This window comes from Microtus pennsylvanicus, chromosome 18, assembly GCF_037038515.1.
Source record: "Microtus pennsylvanicus isolate mMicPen1 chromosome 18, mMicPen1.hap1, whole genome shotgun sequence".
Lineage (NCBI taxonomy): Eukaryota > Metazoa > Chordata > Mammalia > Rodentia > Cricetidae > Microtus > Microtus pennsylvanicus.
In genome coordinates, this window is record NC_134596.1 from 35,450,406 (window position 1) to 35,473,838 (window position 23,433).

General features: G+C 40.1%; 1 protein-coding gene across 21 annotated transcripts in view; it reads right to left on the reverse strand.

Moving 5' to 3' along the window:
• The window catches only part of Dlg2 (discs large MAGUK scaffold protein 2), a 1,657,078-nt gene that overhangs the window by 875,091 nt on the left and 758,554 nt on the right, over positions 1–23,433 (reverse strand). For 16 of the 21 annotated variants that reach the window (XM_075952981.1, XM_075952983.1, XM_075952982.1 and 13 more), the window contains one exon: positions 299–460. In XM_075952981.1, coding sequence (XP_075809096.1) covers positions 299–460 — 162 coding nt within the window. The remainder of the gene's footprint in view (positions 1–298; positions 461–23,433) is intronic. The other 5 variants (XM_075952978.1, XM_075952987.1, XM_075952991.1 and 2 more) reach the window with 1 other exon arrangement.

Sequence of the window (23,433 nt, forward strand, 5' to 3'; positions counted from 1 at the left end):
TTCCTTACTTTACTACTTACAGGGTTGGTTTGTTTTCCCTGTCAGGTTTTCACTCTTCAATCTTTGCTTAGACCTTTCTCCGCAACTAAAAGGATTTTCCAGACATCCAAACAATGGGTAATAAAAATATTTCCCAGAATTACCAGGTCGCGTTCCAAACCACGGAAAACATCCTTACAATCAGTGGCCACAATTCTGTTTTTAAAAGTCTCACTGAATCAGGCCCACACAATTGCCTTTAACCATCAGGACCTACGAAAACCACCAGCTATGAAGTATAAAGAGCAACATGACCGACCTTCAGGGGGGAGATATGAGACTGGAGGACGTATCCGTGGACATTTTCTATTTGCGAGAGGTTCTTCTCCGATACGTGCACCAGTTCTGGCCCTCTTACTTCATGAGTTAGCCGAGGTAAGGAATGATCGTGTGGCCCGTCCTCATCTTGGTAGCGATACTTCTAGGAGTAAAGAAAAGAGGGAAGAGATGCATCAGTGTTGAGAGGGATTCCAATAGTTTGGACTTAGCAGGACATACTGTATGAGTACAGTTGGCTTTGCCAAACGTTAAACTGCAAACTCTTCCAGGGGTCACCATATACCTGGTCAAGTCTAAATAAAACTGCATCGGTATTAAACAATGCTTACTATTTTGTCATGACAATATACTCTATTTCTGAGACAAAAATTGGTAACAAAACTGAGAAAATTTATTTAGACAGAGAGGAGCTATTTCTTTAAATAACAAGACTAGCTACAGAGTGGCTAATACAATTCAGTCATGCATGGAAACATGGATGGAAGCAGAGAGGAAGAAATTAGAACTCTTATGTCTTACTCAGACACTTAATTTTGCTGCTGAATCTGTCAGAAGTTTAAATTCCCTTAGACAATGAGGGGGAAAAGTGCCACCCACAATATTTCTATAAGCTTGAAAGGAAAAGTAATTGCTCTTTCTTCAGTTCAACCCCTATGAAGAACACGGCTTTGGGTTTGCTGCATTCCAGGACAAAATATTACCATTTCTAGAAACTAAGCTAGTTTTTAAAGAACTTCAAACACCAAGCATGACTTTGCCCAGATGACTACTGGAGGCTGAGGGAAGACTTCCTTCTCTTTTGTTTTCTTTCTCTCTGTGCTCACCAATCCTTTGCATCCCCAAGGGACTTATCTGGCAAAGGCCGGTGCTAGGTATTTCCACACCACTCTTAGAAAGATGGCCAGGAGAAAAAAAGGTCAGGACAAGAACTGGTCTGAGGGAACGCAATCATTCTTGTTGGATGTTCTCCACCTTCAGCCGTGGTTAGAGTTCCAGGACCTGGGATTCTAGATCTTGATAGCTTCCTGACCTTCTACTTTAGAGCTGCTTCCTTGGTGAGGCCATTGTTTCAAAGTCTTTAGACATGTAGGCAAAGAAAGGGACACCATTCTATGTCCAACTCCCAACCTAGCTAGTCCATTGTTCAGAGGTCTTGATTGTTCTGTGTGTCCCATGCTTTACACGAGAGCACTGGGGTCAGGGATCCAGACTCTGTCATGAGTGCCTTCTCAAGTTTCTTACACTCTGTATCAGATCTGCTCCTATTGCCCCTCTGTTTTTAGCACATCAGGCCACTAAAAGTTTGTCTTCTTCTGAAGATACTCTATTTTAATTTTGAGATGAAAAATAGGCTGCCTTGAAATCAGTTTTCAGAGAGACCCATACTTTGGCCATAACAAGAGCCACTTTGGGGTTAATAATTTATGTTGCCATCCAGTTTTAGATGCTGACCATCAGCACATGCATTTCGGGGGAGTCTACGCAATGGCCACAGCATGCCAATCTCAAAGCAAAACAAAACAAAATGCATATACACACACACACACAAAACAAACTAATGAACTGTTGACAGTACCATAGCTGCAGCAAACAAAGGACTCTTGAATTCTGCTTGACTCTGTGATATCCCATTTTGCCTATGAGAAAACTAACATTTGTGGAGGTGAAGCTTACTTTTAAAGCTCATCATCAAGAGAGGGGTTGAATATGGTACCCTGTCCAGGTAATTTAAACCTGAACCTTCTTTCTCCTATCTTTACTCTACTGTCTATCCACATAAGGAGATGATATATATATATATATATATATATATATATATATATATATATATATATATATATATATATATATATTAGAGAGAGAGAGACAGAGAGACAGAGGGAGAAAGACACAGAGAGAGAGATCTCCTGATCATATTTAAGAGTATATGGTGTGGCCAGGCATGGTGGCTGTATATCTTTAATTCCAGTACTGGGAAAACTGAGGCAAGAGAATTGTGAGTTTAAGGCAAGTCCAGGCTTCTGGACAGTGGGCTACATAGCAAGATTCTCTCTCAAAAGTCAATTTGTATTGTTGAAGACTGTCTAACGTGTTCTTAGATTCGCCTTATTATGTAACAGATGTCAATCGTTTAATCCTCAGTCTGTTTTCATAATTCCTTGTGCTTGCCATATTATAATCCTTTATGCTATATATGCATTGCCAATTTTCTACTAATTTGTATTAATTTTGAGGTTTAAAATAAAGTTGGCAGAGTTTCACCTCACATCTCACGCTCCTTAGACAAGTACCTATCATGTAATGTTCAACAAGATTTGCTAAGCGAATAAATACATGCATTTTGAGGAAATGGGGAGGAGGATAGGTTTTAGCTAGATGAGATACAGAACTGTTTGGGGCTGATAGATGCAACCTCTTTCATTATAAAGCCATTGAAAACCAGGTTTAAGGAAAATCACAATGATATTGTTTGCTCAACATATAACAAAAGACGTCAGATTCTTAAATACAATGTGTTCTCCTCATTATTCACATCTGGATTTGCTGAGACTAGACATTGGAAAAAAATGCAGTTTTGGAGTGAAGAATGATGCAATATTTTAATTGAGTTATACTTACACACAATGAAACCAATGTGCATCGTGATGAGGACCATATGTATAATCAAATTCTATGGAAGCAAAAATGGGTCAGAATCAACTTTGCCTGAAGCTTCACAGTTTAAAATGGGATCTCATATAGGAGAGGGGGCTGCTTGTTGGCAATAATCACACAGAAACTATATTAATTAATTCACTGCTTGGCCCATTAGATTTAGCTTCTTATTAGCTAACTCTTACATATTAATTTAACACATCTCCATTAATCTGTGTATCGCCACATGGCTGTGGCTTACCAGGTAAAAGTTCCCAGCATCTGTCTCTGGTGGGCTACATGGCTTCTCTCTGACTCTTTCTTCTTTCTCCCAGCATTTAACTTAGTTTCCCTATCTAACTATGTTCCCCTATAGCTCTGCTATAGGCATAAAGCAATTCATTTATTCATTATTCATAATTACAGCATATAGAGGGCAATCCCACATCAATCTCAAATGTTTTACAAAGCAAAAGAATATTCTGTATAAACTGCAAAGTCATATAACAATCCCACTTTCAAGGCCAGTCTGAATGACATAGTGATCTTGACTTGAATAAGAAAAGAAAGCATATATGTAGCAGGAAATGATCACAATAAATGGAAGATCAAATAATGCGATCTTGGTTTCTAAGGGAATATGGCATTGTCCCCCTATCCAAATCCACAGTGATATCTTATCAGAGCTTAGGTGTACACTTTTTAGGAAGGCATCACTTAGGTAATGAAAGAGTCCTCTCTTAGATGGACCTAGGAGTGACCTGAAAAGCTAACTCCTATAGGAAAGAGAAACTCCACCTATTGTGAAAATCGCGGTCCCATGGTACCCACCTACCAAAGGACATTAAACAATTATGTTGATGTCATTCCCTGGTAGAGCCAGCCTTAATGTTGTAGAAAATGCTGAGTCATCTTTCATTCTATGAATCTTTGGCTAGTTGCTAATGCCATTTCGGGTTCCTTTGGGGGTGCTTGTTAGCAGTAGCAAAGAAAGGGGGCAATGAGAAAAGACCTCTGCTTTGAAATTTATGCCCTACTCTTCTCAGCTCCTTGCCTCCGTGTGATCTATGAGAGAAGACTTATTCTATGTGAACAAACATTACTTCTTTCATCTTTCATGAGAGCAGAAGCAAAGATAGTGCTCCTGCCTGGAGTACTGCAGTCCCATCTCTTCTGTTCTAATTTCATTTGGAGCATTTTGTCTATGCCTTCAGGACTCTTCCCTGTTTTCAAGCTTAAGCTTCCCTTCAACCCTGGATTCCAACAAAGAAACTTTTTGTATCTGCAATAAACAGATTGAATCAGATTGGGCATTATCTCATTGGAAGTCCTCTGTTACTGGTAGGAATGTCAAAAGATCCCCCAACCCTTTGTATCCCCTTGGATGTCCCCATAACATTCTACACTGATTCTAATCAGTGAATAACAGCTATATTGGAAATGTGTGCCCATGCCTTTACAATTTGTGATTGCCTGGTGGAAACAGATTTATCTCTGACACTTCAGTCTCTACATGACATGAAGTGAGAGACCTATATCTATGAGCTTAATGGAATTAACTTTAAATTATCTGATCAAGGCTATGGTCCATCTAAGCAAAATCCCACCAGGCAGAAAGAAAATGCCTGAAAATATCTTCATCTTTTTTCCTACCACAGACTCTTACATGAATGAACTAAAATGAACAAGTCTCACGAGAGGCTGTTTAGTTCACTCTTGTGATATTAGTGTGTGAGTCAGAACCGTCCCAAAGTGCCCAGAATTCAGAGGAGCATAAACACGCTTGATGCAGCACAGGAGGTTCTCTGGCAATTTGGAAGGTGCTGCAGTGCTGGCAAAGTACATCACAGCTCCAGAAGTTGGAAGTGTGCCAAGTTCTCATAAATAAAAACCTGTTTATCTTTTGTTGAACAAAATGTACTCTACTCCCTGTGTCCCACTTGCGGCAGTGGTTGGCACAAGATTGACAGAAGAGAAAGAGAGAGGAGAAAACACGGAGATAGAACTAGAGGCAGAGGGGAGGAAGAGAAGTGAGGTGGGAAGGGATATAAATCAGGAGCTGAGGCAAGTCAGAATATGCCTGTGTGCTTCTGAGTTCCTGGTGACACTGAGGTATCTTTCAACTAGAAGATACCATCTGAAAACCTATGCAAAGAATGTGAAAGATGTTCACAATCAAAGCTATGCCACAGGGACTGGAGAGATGGCTCAGTGGTTAAGAGCATTGCCTGCTCTTCCAAGGTCCTGAGTTCAATTCCCAGCAACCACATGATGGCTCACAACCATCTGAAATGAGATCCGATGCCCTCTTCTGGCCTGCAGGCAAACACACAGAGAGAATATTGTATACATAATAAATAAATAAATATTTAAAAAAAAAGCTATGCCATGAAGCAGGGTCACGATCAAGCACAATGCTAACTCTTCATACCAGACTGATACGTAGGAACTGGTCAATGTGGCTTCTGTTACTTATACTGACAAATAGCATTCTTTGTGCCCAAACACATCTCCTCCTGTCTGCTAAGCTCTCCGAGGGTTGGAACCAAGCCTTTACTTTTATCTCCCACAATATTCACCCAGAACACTCCAGAGTCAGTTGACGAAGGGCCTTGGCAGAGAGAAAACGTCTTTGAAGAAGTTATGTCACAAACAGGAAAATCCTATTTCAGGAGAAGTCAAGAGTCAGTAAGAACATAGGACAAATAACAAGTCTACAAAGGAAGTGATGATTCCTAGGAAATACATGAATACAGCTCAGAATGCAGAGAAAAGCCAAGTGAGAGAAGGAAGCTGGCTCGGAACTGAACCACAGAAAAGGAAGGGTTTTTGTTTCCTCCAAATAAAATTGCCACAGTTGAGCAGAATAACTAGCCTCCTTCTTGTGTTATGTAACATAATATTTGTATAGTTTGATAACTATTTTAATGCTTTCCTTATTTGAGGCCTGTGCACATAGATCTGGCCCTTCCCTAGTTCCTGTCTAGATTCCTCTGTCAATCTGTGACCTGCATCCATCCTTGCATCTGCTGCAGACTCTCTAACTTATGCCTCATTTCTGGAAGAAATGAGTGGACGAGGAGGCGCTGGAGGAAGAAAGAAAAGGTTGGTGTAGGAGGAGGCAAAGGTAAAAGGAACAGAAGAAAGAGACGATGAATGTTCAGCGTAGTGAACAGGTGGCTGGCTGGTCGATTCTTGTATATTCACTTCATTGATATAAAATAAACTACTTAAACACCATTTTTACTGGACCAGGGTTCTCTCTCCTCTTCTCAGGTGTGATGGAATGGAAGAAAGATAGAAAGAGCAGGGGCAGGACAGACATTCTATCATTTCCACAGTTTCTTTCCTGAGTCTTTATCCCCTACCACACTGCTCCTTGCTTTTTTATCTATCTATCTATCTATCTATCTATCTATCTATCTATCTATCTATCTATCTATCTACCTATCTACCTATCTACCTATCTATCTAATCATTTTTGTTTTTTTGAGACAGGGTGTCTGTGTAGCTTTTGAGCCTATCCTGGAACTAGCTCTTGTAGACCAGGTTGGCCTCAGACTCACAGAGATTCGCCTCTCTCTGCCTCCAGAGTGCTGGTACTAAAGGTGTGTGCCACTAGCAGCCGGCTCTGCTCCTTACTTTAAAAGCTTTCTGGGTCAGCCTGGTCTAAAAGAGCTAGTTCTAGGACAGGCCCTAAAGCTACAGAAAAATCCTGTCTCGAAAACCTAAACAAACAAAACAAAAAGCTTTCTGGGGACACAGCAGCCCTGCCACTTCTTAAATATGACATTCACTTCAATGATTATTTTCTTAATGTTCATCTGCCCCTTCAACTGACTCTTCTGTGAGAATGGGGATGCTATTTCTCAGCTGGTCACAGACCTCTAGTACCTGATATGCAGGAGGTCCTCAATAAATGTTGAATGAATTGTCTGGCTCAATCTGTCTTCAAAATCTATTATTCAAAGACCCAAAAAAGTAGGTCAACGTCAGCGCTTGCTGGCCACACACACTCCTGCCCTAGTGATAACAACTTCTCAGAAAATCTCCCACAGCCAGCCGTACAGCTAAGCCTGGTTAGTGCCTGAAAGAAGAAATTTGATCAGATTTGGGACAGGATACAAGCAAGAGCACCGGCTTGAGAGATGAACCGCTCTTCCAGGTGCTTCGTTTGAATATTTTCCAGACCAGTTTTCCAACTAAAAGGAAATACTTTTCTGCTTTTTTTGCCACAAAGAGCAGGACAAGCCAGGATGTTAATTAAATTACAAATCAGCTGTCTGCTTGCAGCTGACAGAGCTTTGTGTGCTTCCAAGCAACGTCGGATATTTTAAACCCTCTGTAATTACCTACAATGGAGAAGCTGCCAGGAAGAATGCCTCCATGAATATTTAACCGCTCTCAAGATTCTTTTTAAAGCACCAATGATTTAAATAATCAAGAGAGACCCTACTGTTGATCTGGGCTGCCCTCCATCTGCCCACAGAAGATTCTAGAAGCCCAGTCGAGAGTGCAGCTTTTTCGTGAGTTAAGCCCACATAGAAAGGAGGCCATATTCATTCAGGGAGTCACGAGGACCTGAGTGAGTTCTTTGAGTATGTCAGTATGGAATCCCAGACTGAGTTGTGCAAATGTAACGGGTGTGGTATTGTAAAATTTACATAAGTAGCATACAGTCAGGATGATGTTTTTAAATAAAAAGGTATTTTTTAAAGTTCACTCCTTGAGCCATTCTCAGAAGAACTAGACAAAGAAGATGCTGTCATTCTGATTTCCAAGTGAGAAAAAAAGAGGTTCAAGAAGTCTTCAAAACATGAAATACACTGTAGAGATGTGTTTCGTGACAGCCACCTTCGGACTGCAAGCTGCAGCCCAATAGAGTTGGGAGAAAAGTCTGTCCTTGATATGGAAACACAAGTTCAAACTTCCATTCTGATGCTTGATACCCTGGAGGCCTTTGTGAAGTTCATGAGTGTCTCTGAGCAGCATCCAACTGCAGCTACACATAGAGAGAACAACATTCATTTCACAGAAGTCTAAAGATCAAGAATGACATTGTGTTCCGGGTGCATACTAAGTTTCTTGACAAATCTCAACTCCCGCTTTTATGAAGTCTCAATATCTTTGCACTTTGCTGCTTTGTTATTAAAAGGGAAAAAAGAGTAGTTCCAGAGAGTGAACTTTTCATACAGCTATTTCTATCAGCAAGATGAAGAAAATATGAATAATTTTTGGATTATCCAAATATGTCTCTCTGAGAACACTGAACGAAGATCATTTCCTAAAACCTCACTAGTGGCAGAGAGTCATGTTCTGAAGAGATGGTTTAGATTACTCCAAATCCATCACCTATCATCTGGGAAACTCACTAAATACTCTGAGACTCAGCATCCTCACTGTGAGAGGAGAAGCATGCCCACACCACAGGGAGAGCCTGGGCCCTTGTATGCAATCAGTTTGGAAACTCTCCCTCCCTCCCTTCCTTCTTCCTTCTCTCCCTCTCTCCCTTCCTCTCTTCCTTCCTTCCATTCATTCATTCTTTCTAATTAGGACATTATAATGTTTTACATGATAGTAACAATTTTTAAAGTGATAGAAACTAGAGAAATAATTCTACCTTTTTATCTCAGTTTTTAAATCCGTTTCCCTTAATCTGTGACACAACCTATCTCAATGTAACATTACATAAGACACTGGGAGCGTTACCTGGTGCTCCCTGGAGCATATAATTTTAAAACACGGAAAGAATAGTAACACAGAAAAAGAGAACTGAAAGTATTCCCTGTTTTGCTAGCACTAAGTCAGAGAGAGCAGAGAAGTATAATACAGAGATGAATTCATCTCAAGCAGTGCTCCTCCAGACTTACCTGGGTGCTCCATCAGACTATACACGGGGGCATAGCCAACTCAGACAAGCAGGCTGACACACACTGAAGTAATGGGAGAAAGGACAAAAGTTGGGACCGGCAAATATTAGCATGCTGAGAGTGGCTATTTCTATGTGGTTGTTAATTCTGTGTTTTGAACTACACTTATTACTCAAAGGGATTAAAAAAATTAACAGAGAAGAACATTTAAGCATGATCAAGTTTTGGTGTTGAAGAGAAGAAGGTCCAGTGTGTTTTGGGGCAAAGGAAAAGGTCTCTGGTCCTAGGACACCTTCATTCAATTTCGGCTGAGTTAATTTTGGGAACTTGATGGAGAGACCAGGGAAGTCACTGCCGGCTGAGAAATTTAGGAAGGAGGGAACCAAGGATGAACTGACTGTGGAGAATCAGCTCTGAAGTCAAGTGGCTTCCGTACCAAGAAATCAAAGCAACGCTTTCAGAAAGAACCCGGTAATTAGTTTGTTCATTTGAGGCGAAACTTCAAATACTCTATGAGTAATGTTCCACGGCTCACTGCTGCTGGATTTATGGGAGGACGGTAAGATCCCGTGGGCACTCTCTGTCTGACTCAGCCCACCAGCTGTAAGTCGGCACCATCCATGAGAGCTACTACAGAAGAGAGAAGCCCACACTGTTCAGGAAGCTTTGGAACCCATGAAAAGAGAAAATGTTCGCTTCAGCAATAGGCTTAATCAAGCGACGGCAATCCTCTGTGCCTCAGTATCCTGAGACTCAATTCTGCTTCTACTGCTAACCAGCGAGATGACTTCTGGCAACTATGGAGGTTCTCTGAAACTCATTCATGCTTTTTAAAATTGGGCCAAAGGCACAGGAAAGTTGTTGGTTTGGGAAACTAATCAGAAAGTATGAGTAAACATTTTTTAGCCTAGCACTGTGTTATAAAGTCATTTTCATATAAGTACATATTACACAGTGAGCATGTGGCCGCCTATAGTACTGTATTCCCCCCTCTCAGACTGGCCCCTGCTGTCATTACACTACACAGACATGATTTTATCTCTATAGAATAGAGGAACAACAAATGAGAAAAAAAACATGGTGTTGATCTTTCTGAGACTGGGATCATGCAATATGGCTTCATATGTGTACCTTCAGTAAGAAGCATGGCCATTTTAACACAAGTCCACACTCCGGATACAGGCCTAGGAACTCTAAGTATTTTACCATTTCCTCATCAATGTCAAACAGGCTCCAGACTGAGTAGAGTAATTGAGACCCTACCTAGTGATGGTGGGTAGGCCCTGCCAGGATTGGAGGCAGCTGACGTCCACTGAGCTTCTGCAGCACAAACCATCCGAGCACAGTCAGACTGAAGTGCAAAGTCCCCGATATGATGCTCTGGAGATTCAGTGGATTCTGTTTCTTTTAAATGCCAGGAACCCCTTCTGCTCACACTTGCATCTAGACCAGTGCTGCTGGCCTCTTTGGCTTATGATCCCCAGTTTTGCTTAGGACCTGCCTATGGAGTTAGTTTGGTCCATGTGCAAGCCTTCCAAGCATATCTGAAACCCCAAGAGGAGATCACATACGCAGCTGAACCTAGACTGGACTCTTTTGACCAGGTGGTGTGCCTGGATCAAGAGTTTTCCAGATATCTGTCTGTCTGTGTTTCCTTTTTCACACTCAGAGACTGAAACTGCCTTCTAGCACAACAAAATATTTATTATGAGTGTCATGTTCTCATCAATGCATTTAAAATGTCAGAAATGCAGAAGATAATATAAAGCAAGAACTGAGAACAATTGGATTCATGCTCCAAATAAATTTTATAGTTTGGCTCTTTGTTTCCTTCCCCCACCATCTCTCTCTCTCCCCCATCTCTCAGTCTCTCTCTCTCTTTCTCTCTCTGTGGGTGTGTGTGTGTCTTTGTGTATGTGTGTGTAGATGGATGTGCTTCTGAGTAAGGTACCTACAGAGACCAGAGACATTGTATCCGCTGGAACTGGAGTCATGTGCACTTGTGAACTGCCCCACATGGGTATTAGGAATCAAACATACGTAGTTGGCAACAACAGTACACACTTTTAACTACTGAAGCCACCTCCTGGTCCCTCATCATGTTTTCTTTGTCAGAGTGAACAATTTTGTACAATGGAGAAGATACCATGGCCAGAGTACACAGTCTCTCTATGGAGCTGTGGAGTCTGAGCTGGCTGTTCCATGGTATCTATGAAACAAGAATATAGGATAGGGAAAGGATCAAAATAGAAGCTGGGATCTTAATACTGGTAATAGTTTCTAGTTAAAAGATACTATTTTATACTTAGTCCAGAGTGTTAATGTTAGCATTTCCACACATAAAATTGCTTTACATGCCATGCTTCTTTATGGTGATATTTAAATATTTTACAAAAACAAAACATAATGTAATGTTTTTGTAAATGTATTTTATAATTGATTGAGGTCCACACATAGGTAACTGAGCGAGCTACAGCAAAGAGTAATTTTGTGTAAAATTTTTAATTTGGCAGCCTCCTACAAAAACTCATTAGTTTAATGAGCAGATACTATCTTGCTTCCTTCACCCTTCTTCCAGAAACACAAAGGTAGAGAGAAATAAAGTAACTTATTCATACCACTGAATGGAGAGGCCGAGATTCATGCTTTTCCTATGACCCCATTGGCATCGCCCCCACCAATTTGATTGAGATGCGTTTCTTGATCTCTTACACAGACATTTCTTCTGTGTGCAGTAAGTACTAGAGACCTCTGAGCTAAAAGTTGAGATCTGTATGCATATTTCTTATTCTATGCTAGACCAGAGGATGCAGAGAGAAAAATTAAAAATGGTAGTATCCTGGCCAATGATCCTGATATTTTTCTGTCACTCAAATGGAGCCCTACAGGTGAATGTGACTCCTTTTCATTTTTCCTTCCATGCCTTCCAGAGGTGGATGCACAGGACTAAGTTAACAGAACAGGACTTCCCATGAGAGTAAAGTTAAGTTGATTGCCTGGGGCTGAGAATCCCTTAAAGAAGGCAGGGGTTCTGCAGCCTTGGTCATCCAAGGCCTCTTCCCACACACAGTGAAAGAATCTGGAGTCCATCTCATCAGGGACCCTCACTCTTTTCTTTTCATCCATTTCCATGACTAATTCTCCCATCGAGTACTTTCTCTCTCAGGAATATCTCAATGTGCCCCCTGCTTCGCTTTCTAAACACATTTCACACCTTTTCCTACCCAGCCAGCTTTTCTCTGTGTCTCCACCTTCTCACAACTCACAAGGCAGATTTAAACCACCCCAAGTCATTTGCAACCATAGACACTAGGTCTCCTCTGGAGAGTTCTGACACTCTCTAGGTACTTTCCGCCATCCCTTACTTCCGGGATCAGCTGGGGTGACGCCAACTCTCATGAACCTCCGTGATTTAGCCATTTCACTTTCGCTGGTTAGGGTGGGAAGGAAATTAGGGCAAAACTTACAGCGTGTGCACATACGCAACATATTTGTATTCCATCAGTTTTGTCTATTTTTTTTTTTTTTTTACTATTTTTTCTGGTCTGATTGTAAGATCTTACAGTGCTGTACCGTATATTTAATAAATGCTAAATTAATGCTTGTTGAACGAAAAAAAGCCATCCAATAACTTCTTTGTTCACTGGTATCTTTCTATCAACCAAAGCATTCAACAAATAACCCCCAGATATTTCTTCTTTAAATATAAGTTTAGCTACATCAAAACCCACCACAAGCTTGTTGCTGTTCACGAATAAAGCACAGAAATGTTGGTGCTATATACACTGGCTCTCCCGCTGAGGTCCATCTCTTGTTGCTGTTCACGAATAAAGCACAGAAATGTTGGTGCTATATACACTGGCTCTCCCGCTGAGGTCCATCTCTTGTTGCTGTTCACGAATAAAGCACAGAAATGTTGGTGCTATATACACTGGCTCTCCCGCTGAGGTCCATCTCTTGTTGCTGTTCACGAATAAAGCACAGAAATGTTGGTGCTATATACACTGGCTCTCCTGCTGAGGTCCATCTCTTGTTGCTGTTCACGAATAAAGCACAGAAATGTTGGTGCTATATACACTGGCTCTCCTGCTGAGGTCCATCTCTTGTTGCTGTTCACGAATAAAGCACAGAAATGTTGGTGCTATATACACTGGCTCTCCTGCTGAGGTCCATCTCTTGTTTCTTTCGTCTGAGACATGCCATCACTATATAGTCCAGGATGGCCTGGAACTCATTAGTAACCAAGTCAAATTTCAAACTCCTGGTCCTCCTGTCTCAGCCTCTACAGTGTTAGGATAACCACTCCGTGCCCTCACTGCACAGCTTATATTCGAATTAGCTAAGAGGTTTTTTTTTTTCTTTTCTGAAGTCATTTGGTATTTTCCAACTCCCCACTTCTTGTTCTTTCTTGATATCTTAAATCAGGCTTTCTAGATAAACGGAGTATGATTGTTGGCTTTCTGCTGGTTTGGTTTGGTTTTAGGTTCTGTTCGTCTGTAAGCTTCCCCACAGTCTATGACCATCTTTTCTCCCAAAGTGGGATCTGCTCCTGTCCTTGCTTGTCTTAACTCCGGCAGGGAAGTCTTCCAAAACTGAATACGTAGCTCTTCATCCATCTCTTTCTCCACGAAGCATTCACAATGAGTGACTAAGTCTTGGTAATAGACATTGACAATATTCAGAGACAATGTGAGCTCCTGCCCTCACTGGGCTCCATTTTCAGCAGATGGGACTATAAGTTATCAGTTAGGACTAGTTCCAGAAATTCTGTATTTAACATATACATATCAGAAATGATGAAACACCACATAAAACATACTATGCATATGTTCTCACAGAGGTTTACTTAACCTAGCTTTGAGGTTAAAACATGACAGTTTCTTCAAGAATAAGATATCTCAGCATACTCTTAAAGAGCAAAGTCATCCAAGTGTTACAAAGACACCAGATCACAAGTCAGGGAGGAGGAGTGATAGAGCATATTTTTCATTTTTAATGCACTGAGATGCTTTTAGCCAGGTCCTTAGATTTAGTTCCTTGAAAATTTTTGATGTGATGTCATAGACGGTTGTGGTAGAATGAAATTAAAATTTATTGTAGAGTAATTTCATTCCTGCTAAAGACAAACCCAACATCATCTTAAAATTTCCAAATCTTGAAGAATAGATTACATGAGAGAAATACTTATTTCAAAAAGTTAAATATTGCTGACAAATTTTACCATCCATGAAAGTGGGATCGGTACAATTAGAGAAGTTTATACCTTGGATGGTCACAAGCCAACAGCTCCACAAGGCTAAAAAGCTCCCTCATCACATAAAATTGAACTCTAAATTTCCTGAGCAACATCCTTATATCTATTTAGAAAGTTTTTTTTTTTAAATCTGGATATGCAACCATAGTAGGCACAATGAAAATGCCCAAATATGATACTCTTAACTTTGTCTCAATTTTGGATGAAATTTGCTTAGCCACGAGGGAAGAATCATCTAGGTTGGGAGTTGTAGTCACTAACTGCTAGGATTCAATAATAAATAAGAAAACAAAATATATTTTAATATAAACTTTCAATATAGTGAAAGTTACAGTTCATTTTAGTCAAAGTTACCTATTTAACAAATAAAGGATATGAGAAGATACTCCCAGAGAATCCCAAATAAAAGCTCGTTCATTAGAAGTGGTGGTGACACTGTCCAAGGGGTGGGACCCTGAAGAGGAAGAGAACATATCCTAGGAAGAGTGGGGCCAACTGCATGATGAAGGAAGGTATTACCAGGAGAGCCAGAGCTAGGAAGGAGTTCAGTGTGAGCCCAGCGCTGATGCAGTGTTCTGAGGAGGGGTGAGTGAAGTGGGAGGATTCTGGGGCAGCACAACAGCCCTACAACCAGGCTGCTTCTGGGTGTGGATCTTAAGGGCAGACAACAGCATCCTGAGGAAGCATTTGCAGGAGGAGTCACAAGAGCCAAGAGAGAGGAAGAACTCTGGTCTGTAAGGGCAGAGCAAAGGCTAAACAAAATGATAGAAACGCATATGAAGAACTATTATCCAGCTGTGGAACAAAGAGACCACACCTTCTCCCGCACAGATGAGCTGCAGGGCCCCTGTGCTAAGTTAAACTGGCAAAGGGCAAAGAGACGATTGCTGTGCAGTTTACTCATGTGCTGCAATGGGAGAACTAAAATTCACAGACAGGGCTAATAGGATGAGGTTAGCAGCCGTTTGAAGAGGGAGACACGGAGATGAGCTGCCTTAGAGTCTCTGCTTTGTGAGAAGTTCTGGAGGTGTGTTAGCCAACAAGGTGGATGTAACCACTACTTTTGAGATGTGCATTGAAAATGGTTAAGATGGTGTAGTGCCAGGCGGTGGTGGCGCTCGCCTTTAATCCCAGCACTCGGGAGGCAGAGGCAGGCAGATCTCTGTGAGTTCGAGGACAGCCTAGTCTACAAGAGCTAGTTCTAGGACAGGCTTGATAACAGCTACAGCAAAACCCTGTCTCGAAAAAAAAAAAAATAGAAAATGGTTAAGATGGTGGTAAAATATCTTATGTTATGTGGTTTCTATCACAACTTAAAAACATCCCCTCTATTTGTTGAGAAAAAAAACTGGCAGAAGTGGGCTAGAGTAGTTAGGAGACTCTTACAGACGTGTTACAAAGTCTTCAGAATGCTGAGCTCATCTCTGACCAACTTTAGGGAGGGAAAATGCATTGTTCACAAATGCTAAACATTTTCCTGCTAGCCTACAAAAACATCCCAAATGCTCACACATCTTATTACCTTAAATGTCCCACACTTTTTTTCTCCTCCTCAGGAAAGATCAGAAGTAATTTTAAAAAAACAAAAACTAATCGTAGCTGGTGACTAAATCAGCTCCTCCTTGGGGCCTCTATCACCTGGAGGAACAGAGCAAGGGTCGGGGCAGGCGGACACTGGAGAATTCTAGGCTCAGGACTAAGGCTCTATGAACAGTGGGCACTGGGGTTCCTGCGCAGTCATTCCCCACAAATGCTCATTAGTTGCGATTAATAAATCTGAACATCTGGCATAATGCTGAGTAGAAATCTTTTTTTTTTTTTTGACTTATGCTTCTGTTTGGGATCACAGGAATGGACTTAAATGGTCAAAACCAGTGAGAACAGATGGAAGACTCACAAGTTTCCATATTATACAGGGAGAACCCCTAAACTCTCAGAAAACAAGTACCTCATGTTGTGATAAAATCGATCAAGATTCATTATGAAATCATCCATGTGTTTATCACAGTCTCCAGCATCTATTTAAGCAATAAAGAATAACATAACACATCTTAAATATCAGATACTCAACAGAAGCCCCTGGGTGTTCACACTTATTCTTAATTTTTCAGAAGTTTCACATTGCCTGAATTCATTTCTGCTGTGGACAATGGTCTTATTATATGGGCACACATGTGGCATATCCATGCCTTCTTAAATTTAAATTTTTATTTATGCATATTTATATATGTGTATATGCACCCAAATGCTCAAAACACAGACACACACACGACTCACACTGTTGCCTGCTGAAGCCACAAAAAGGGGTCAGATCCCCTGTAGCTGGGTAATAAGTGGTTGGGATCTTCTTCCTGACATGGATGTTAGAGAATGAACTTAGATGTTCAAGGAGAGCAGGAAGGATTAAACAAACAAACAAACAAAAAACTCAGCTGAGCCATTTCTCAAGCCTCAATTGAAGGGTCTTAAAACTGAAATTTTTGTGATGTAGAATAATCCCAGCAAAGGATTCTGTTTTACGGATAAACATACCCATAACCCCAAAAGCCAATTTAGTGACATTGTGTTAGAGTTTCTCTTGTTGTGGTGAAGCAATGACCATAACATTGTAGGGAGGAAGGGGTTTATTACAGTTTACTCTTCCACATCACAGCCCATCTTCAAAGGAAATCAGAGGAGCGGGGCAGGAACCTAGAGGCAGGAACTGGCACTTGGATGGTTGTGACCTTGGAGGGGTGATGCTTACTGGCTTGCTCCTCCACACACCCATTCTTACAGCACCTAGGATGACCAGCCCAAGAGTGGCACTTCCTACAGCGAGCTGGGTCCTCCCCCTTTAAAAATGCATCAAGGTATTTCTGACAGGCCAGTGGGGTGGAGGTATTTTTCTCAATTCAGATTCCTGCTTTCAGAATAATCCTTGCTTCTGTCAAATTGGCATAAAACTAGCCTTCACCTGTATACACAAAACATGAAAATACAGCACACATATGATACAAAATAATACACCCACACTCTTTGCTGAGGATATATGCACTGTTTCTATTCATTTCCCTTCAGGAATAACAGAACTATAACAATGCTTCTGCAATAATCCTGACTGTGTTTGTTGGGGCATATATGCAGGCTCTCTTTAGGCATACGCCTAAGAGTGAAATTCCGACAATCCAATTGCTGTGCTGTAGCAGGTCATCACCTGAGCCTAATCAGCTTGCATTGTGCTGTAATATGAGAGCTGGGGTTACCTCATAGTCTCACCATAGCTTGGTATTATCAGACCAGTGAGAGGACTCATAGGGTAAAAACTCTTGCTATATACCTGAAAACCTGCGGTTAGTCACGTGATCCTACAATGGAAAGAGACTCCGGGAAAAGTTGCTCTCTGACCTCCACAGGACACCATGCCACACTTACGTCTGTATGAACACACACAGCATAAATACAAATGCACACGACAATAAATAAAAAAATTAATAAATAAAGAGCCTGGCATGATCCATGAAAATACCAATATTCCAGCTAATATTAAGATAATTGAATCAACAAATGAATTATTTATGGGTTTTGAGAAAGCAAAAAACAGCCAAAGATACAAAGATAGTTTCTAGGTTATAGTCAGTAATTATTGATATTTATTCTTAGAGTAATCTTTCTGCTACCTCTTTGTCTCAAGTATTTGTGGTAAATAAGTATTTCGCTAATTAAGTTGGGTTTCATTCGTTTCCCAATTTAGTTCTTCTGTATGCAGGATCTACCTTTAGCCACAAGGGGGCAAGCTAAGCACGTTCAAATACAATCACTACACACGTAAGGGCACTTGACATAGTTGGTAAAGCTGTAACCAGTAGGTTTATGGAAGTAGCACACACGCTTCTGTCTTACAAATTTTAATGTCTTTGTATCCACCCATCCACCTCTTTCTCTTTTGTACAGGAAAATGAATGGCTTTCTCCACCCCACCTTTTGTTAAACTCTGAGTGATTCACTTGTTTTCTTATTTCTTTGCTCTTTATTTCCAGCATACAAAGTAGACTGTTTGTTCCCACATTCAGTACCTTCCTCGTACTGCCTTGAGTCTAAATTCCCACCATTTCCTATACTTCTTCTTCACTCCAAACACACACACACACACAGACACACACACACACACACACACACCACTATCACCACCATCACCGTTTTCTCCCACACTTTTCAATCCCTAAGGTATGGCCCACCTGTGCTCAGTGCCTCTCAACTTGATATAACTTTATACTCTTCCGTGATAATCTTCCATATTTCCATGACTCCCTGAAGGCGACTAACTTTGAACTGCTGTTCTGTCCCTTTTCAACTGACTTGCAAACTTGCGTCTATAACTTTGCTAAGACTTTCGTGCAAACACCCACCAACCTGTTTTCAAAAACCAAATGAACTGCCACATTTAAGAGTTTTGACCTTCTTTACTTCTGCCCCTTCTCAGATGTTCCCTACTGGCCAACAGGGGTCAGAAGAGACTGTTAATGTCTGGGTTCTCATGCCTACACTACACCTAGCATCACACAGGATGATGTCCAGATTGAATAGACTGAATCCATGATTTGTTATTGAAATGCTCAAAATTTTAATTTTGAGCAATCCATATTTCAATTGTCATATACAGCAATTAACCAAGTATTTATGTGTGGAGGCCAAAAAATGTAGGTCCATTTCCACCTTGTATGATGTCAGAGAGTTTGGAGATTGACAAGCATAGTTGCAAGTTCCAGCTCAGGATGTGATTGCTTGGTTCTTTAGACATTAAGATAGCTCCAGGCCTTCCTGACAGGTGGTCAGGATATGCAAATGTACTTCTGCCCCTTCTTTTGTAATGATGAGGTCCCCTGGGGAAGGGTAGTTGTCAGCATTGGTGATCTAGAGCACCTTCCCTATCTAGACAACAGAATGCTAATGATTTGATGTCCCAGAGTGATAAAGACTGACTGTGTGACTTATCTTTTGTATCAGGTTAATAAAGTCTTTTGTTAGATTCTCCCTCCCCTTTACTTTGGGCTTACAAACTGTGGAAAAATAGGATTTCAGGAATCATTGGAATACCCTCCCCGTATTATTCTATGGTTTCTGTCTTATTATTTTCATGCATCTTTATATTCTTTACTTATATTTCTAAAATTCCCATGTCCCTACCCTGGTAAGAGGTGATTCTGTCGAGGCCAGTCCTCAACACCTATGTTTTAGAACTTGTTTTTTTTTTTTTGTCATTGTCATCATAACCAAATTATTTTGAAGGAAATAAGAATCAAGTCTGGTGTTAACAAGAGACAGAAGTTGATTTTCCTGCATTCGAATGGTGAGGAAAAAACCAAGGGAAGCTGGAGAAGTCAAAGGTTAGGAACCAGAGTCTCTGCAACATATGCATGCATAAATCATTATAATATACTGATATAATGAATTAGTTCACTTAATAATTATGTTTAAATAAATAATTGAACTCTGCCTTTGGCAAGACTTCCTACAATTCAGTTGAATAGTCAAATATTTTTCTCAGCAAGCATCTTATTGATTTTCTGCAAAGGTTATAATTTAACAAACACATAATATTGATTTGTTTTTGAAATGCTCAGTCCAGAGCTATGGGGATACCAGTGGAATTGTAATTCCTTGTAATTGAAAGCCTTCAAAATGCAAATGTGTGCCACAAGGCATGGACCACCATATGCTTCACTGTAATCTCAATCACAAACCTCACCTTCTAAGTCCTGCAAATATAACTGCTGATCGCAGGCTTTTTGACATTTCATTGACTCTTTGGGTTCACAGTTGTAAGATTTAAAATCCTATTTTAATTTAAAATTAATCAGACTACAGTCATTGAGTACTTCTGAGGAACAAAAGAATGGGCTGTGCCTTAACAAGCTGCCTCTAACAGGCTTCTTCTACTCATTTCTAACTGTTATGTTGGTAGAGAACAAAGTATTGATAATGATGGATAAAGATGCTAACATAGATTAACTTGTAGAAGAAAGTACCTAGCTCCAAAAAGATTCATCTTCTTGTACTTAGCCATCTTGTATACTTGTAGGAAACTCATAGGTCCATTCCAATGCCCGTTGCAAATTCTTTTACGATTCAGAGAACATAGCTACAGGACTATATATAATCCAAACCTACAAACGTCATCTTTTTCAGAGAACATAGCTATAGGGCTATATACTATACAATATGGATTTCACTCAATGTTCTTCAATGGAGCAACTTAAGTCAGCCTATAAATTGCTGTTGACTCCTATCGAATGTTCACAGTGTGCTAGGCACCATTAATTCAGCTGAAACTCATTAATCCAATGACTAACTAGGTCCCCATTAGGAAGGTTCACATTTTACAAATGACCAAGCAAAAGCAAAACACCAAGCTGAAAGGCAACAGAATTGGCAGGCACGTTCATCATCTGCTGTTAATTGGAAGAAGTAGAACATAATTTTATTCAGAAGAATGCTTTATCATGGCCTTGGGAAGTAATGAAGTCTCAAGGGATCTGAATGGACCCCTCTAATAACTTTCCATGAGAGATGGAAGATTTCTAGAAGGGAGTGAAGATGTTTGCGAGATTTCCTTTTCCAAATGCTTAGATGAAATAAAATGAATGCAATCTATATTTTGTGCCCAGTGATCCAGAAAAGGAAAGATTAACACCACAGTATCATTCCCTGTTGTGATGCTTGCTTTCAAACTTATTTATAAATGAGAAAAATTAAAGATTTATTCAGGCAAGAAAATGAAGCAGGGCGCTGAACTTAATTTCGGAGGGAGAGGGTACCGTGTCAGGATGTCTGGGTCACCACTTTTGCCGTCAAAGAAATAACATTCCAGAGTTGAAGTGCTCATAGTGTCAAAAACAGGACCTAATATTGTACTTTGGCAACAGTAGGTCACCTGTTGATCAGGACACATCCCTCCATCAATCATTAACTAGGCACAGTTGGTGAGGTTTTTACTTGGCTAGGTTGACCAAAGGAATTTTATTCCCTTATTTCATGGAGTCTGGAGTCTGTTTATGGGGGCAGGTAGATATTAACTGTATAAGAGTAAGTAATTACACTGGTAAAATAGCTGATTATGTGAACACACGCATTTGTTGAACACTACCAGTGAGCCATAATTTATCTGGCTCAATATACCCAGGTGAGAATATACTCGACAACTGTTGACTGGTTTATATCTGCATGAGGCTTTATTGTATTATTTCATTATTTCATATTTTCATAACTCTTCTGAGAATCTCATAGCATCCCAACACTGGTAAGGGCTCTTATTCCTATGGACTCCATGGTGACATAAGCCACCTCACAGATCAGTGCGTTGGTTGTAACCTGAGAGTTAATGTTTCTGCATTCTAGAAGACTCAGACAAAATGTATACCTTGTCTCTGAAACTTTTCTTATGACAGCCAATATTCCCTCTTTGTTGTAGGAGGCTGCTTGTACGTTCCTGGCTGCTCAGCCCCAAAATAATCACATAGAAACCATATTATACGCAATACTGTTTGGACAATAGCTTAAGCGTATTTTTGGCTAACTCGTATCTTAAATTAACCCATATTTATTAATATGTATATCTGCATGAGGCTGTAGCTTACATAGTAAAGTTCTGGAGTCTGTCTCCGGCAGGGCTACATGGCTTCTTACTGATTATGCCTTCTTATTCCCAGCATTTAGTTTAGTTTTCCTTGACTAACTCTGTTCTGCCCTGCTCTGCTAAAGGCTCTAAGCAGTTTCTTTATTAACCAGTGGTATTCACAGCATACAGTGGAGAATCTCACATCACCTTATCTGGATGTTTCAAGATCTGGCTTCAATACTAATAATTTGAAAGGCAATTGATCTATTTGTAAGTCTTACCGTACACTAGACTGTGATCTTCTTGAAGAAGTAGCCTCTATTCTGTTTTATTTTTTTATACTCACTAAATCTAGAAGTTCAGTACTTGACATTTATAGGCCCTCAATTAATATTTACTAAATCATTATTGAGGAATATAAAACTTGTTCTAGTCTAGAAGAAGGCAATAAATATGTATTAAATATATGGGTAGAATTTCAATTGAAATGCTGAGAAAATATTTCAAGTATAAATTATTCATTAAAGCATTCTAGATGAGAGCATACAGCTAGTCTACCACACATATGAATTTGGAGGCTTATAATGGGCTTGTTTTCTTTGTAGTGTTGATGGATATTATGAATGTCAAATAAAAGAATAAATGAGCTTCAACCAAACAGGATAATTAAGACATGTAATTGTGTTTCTGTCTTTATTTTTACTAAACAGAGTAGAAAAATCCACTTTAATATAAACTTGCAAATTGTCTGAAGAGTCAATTACCTAAGCACTGGATGGAATTCTAAGACATCACTTCCCTCAATCTTCTGACTGTAGAAGGGTCTGCTTGTGCATCATGACTGTCTCTGGATGAGCAACGACGACATCCTGATCCCCTAACAATGCCAGCTCTTCCCATGACTCCCTGGATCTCCTGACAATATTAACTTTTAAGGAAGTAGAAAGTGCAAAATCACAAAGAGGAAAAAAATGGGTGTACCCACCTCCTTGTTTTCAGCAGATACCTTATTTTTTTTTCCAGAGGGATAGTCCAGACCTAAGTCCCTAAGGCCACACACAACTTTCTAAACATGCTCCCCAACTCTTTATGTTTACAATAGTATAATTATATCAAGTCATTGGAAATTCTGTTTGTCACTTACTACATAAGAATCTAGGAACTATATGTGTCTTATCTTATACTAAATTTTGGTTGCCAGTCTTTCATGTGTTTGACACTCTTCCAGGGAACTATGATAGTTCATGTGTGTTTAATGTTTAGTATATGCGTATTATAATTTAGCCATTAGAAGAAATTACTATCTACCTTCTGTAAACCTTAATTTATCTTCATTTAAGTAAGTGTGCCTCGTGTGACATATGTAAAAGCTGACTCCGGATCAGATAACATTCCTAGTACTGGACGCTGTGACCAGTAGTATATGATAGGCTCAACTAGCAAAGGGAGGGAGCCTCCAACTGGCACTTGGAAAGTTTCCTGGCTCATTTGATGCTGGACTGTCCTAAATATTGAAGGATGATGGCAAACTGAATGAATAATCCACACAATTTATGTTTTTCTGGTATGTACTATAAATGTTGATTTTTTTTTCATAAAAGCCACGACATTTTTGAAACCACTTTCCAATGTATTAGTGAGCAGCAAAGACTGAGTGACATTTAGACAACCATCCCTTGAGTTGGGAGCAGTCATGTTTTCTCCAGTACCTGCCATTCTAGGTGCAGACAACAGCCCTAAGAGATCACTGCAAAAATCTT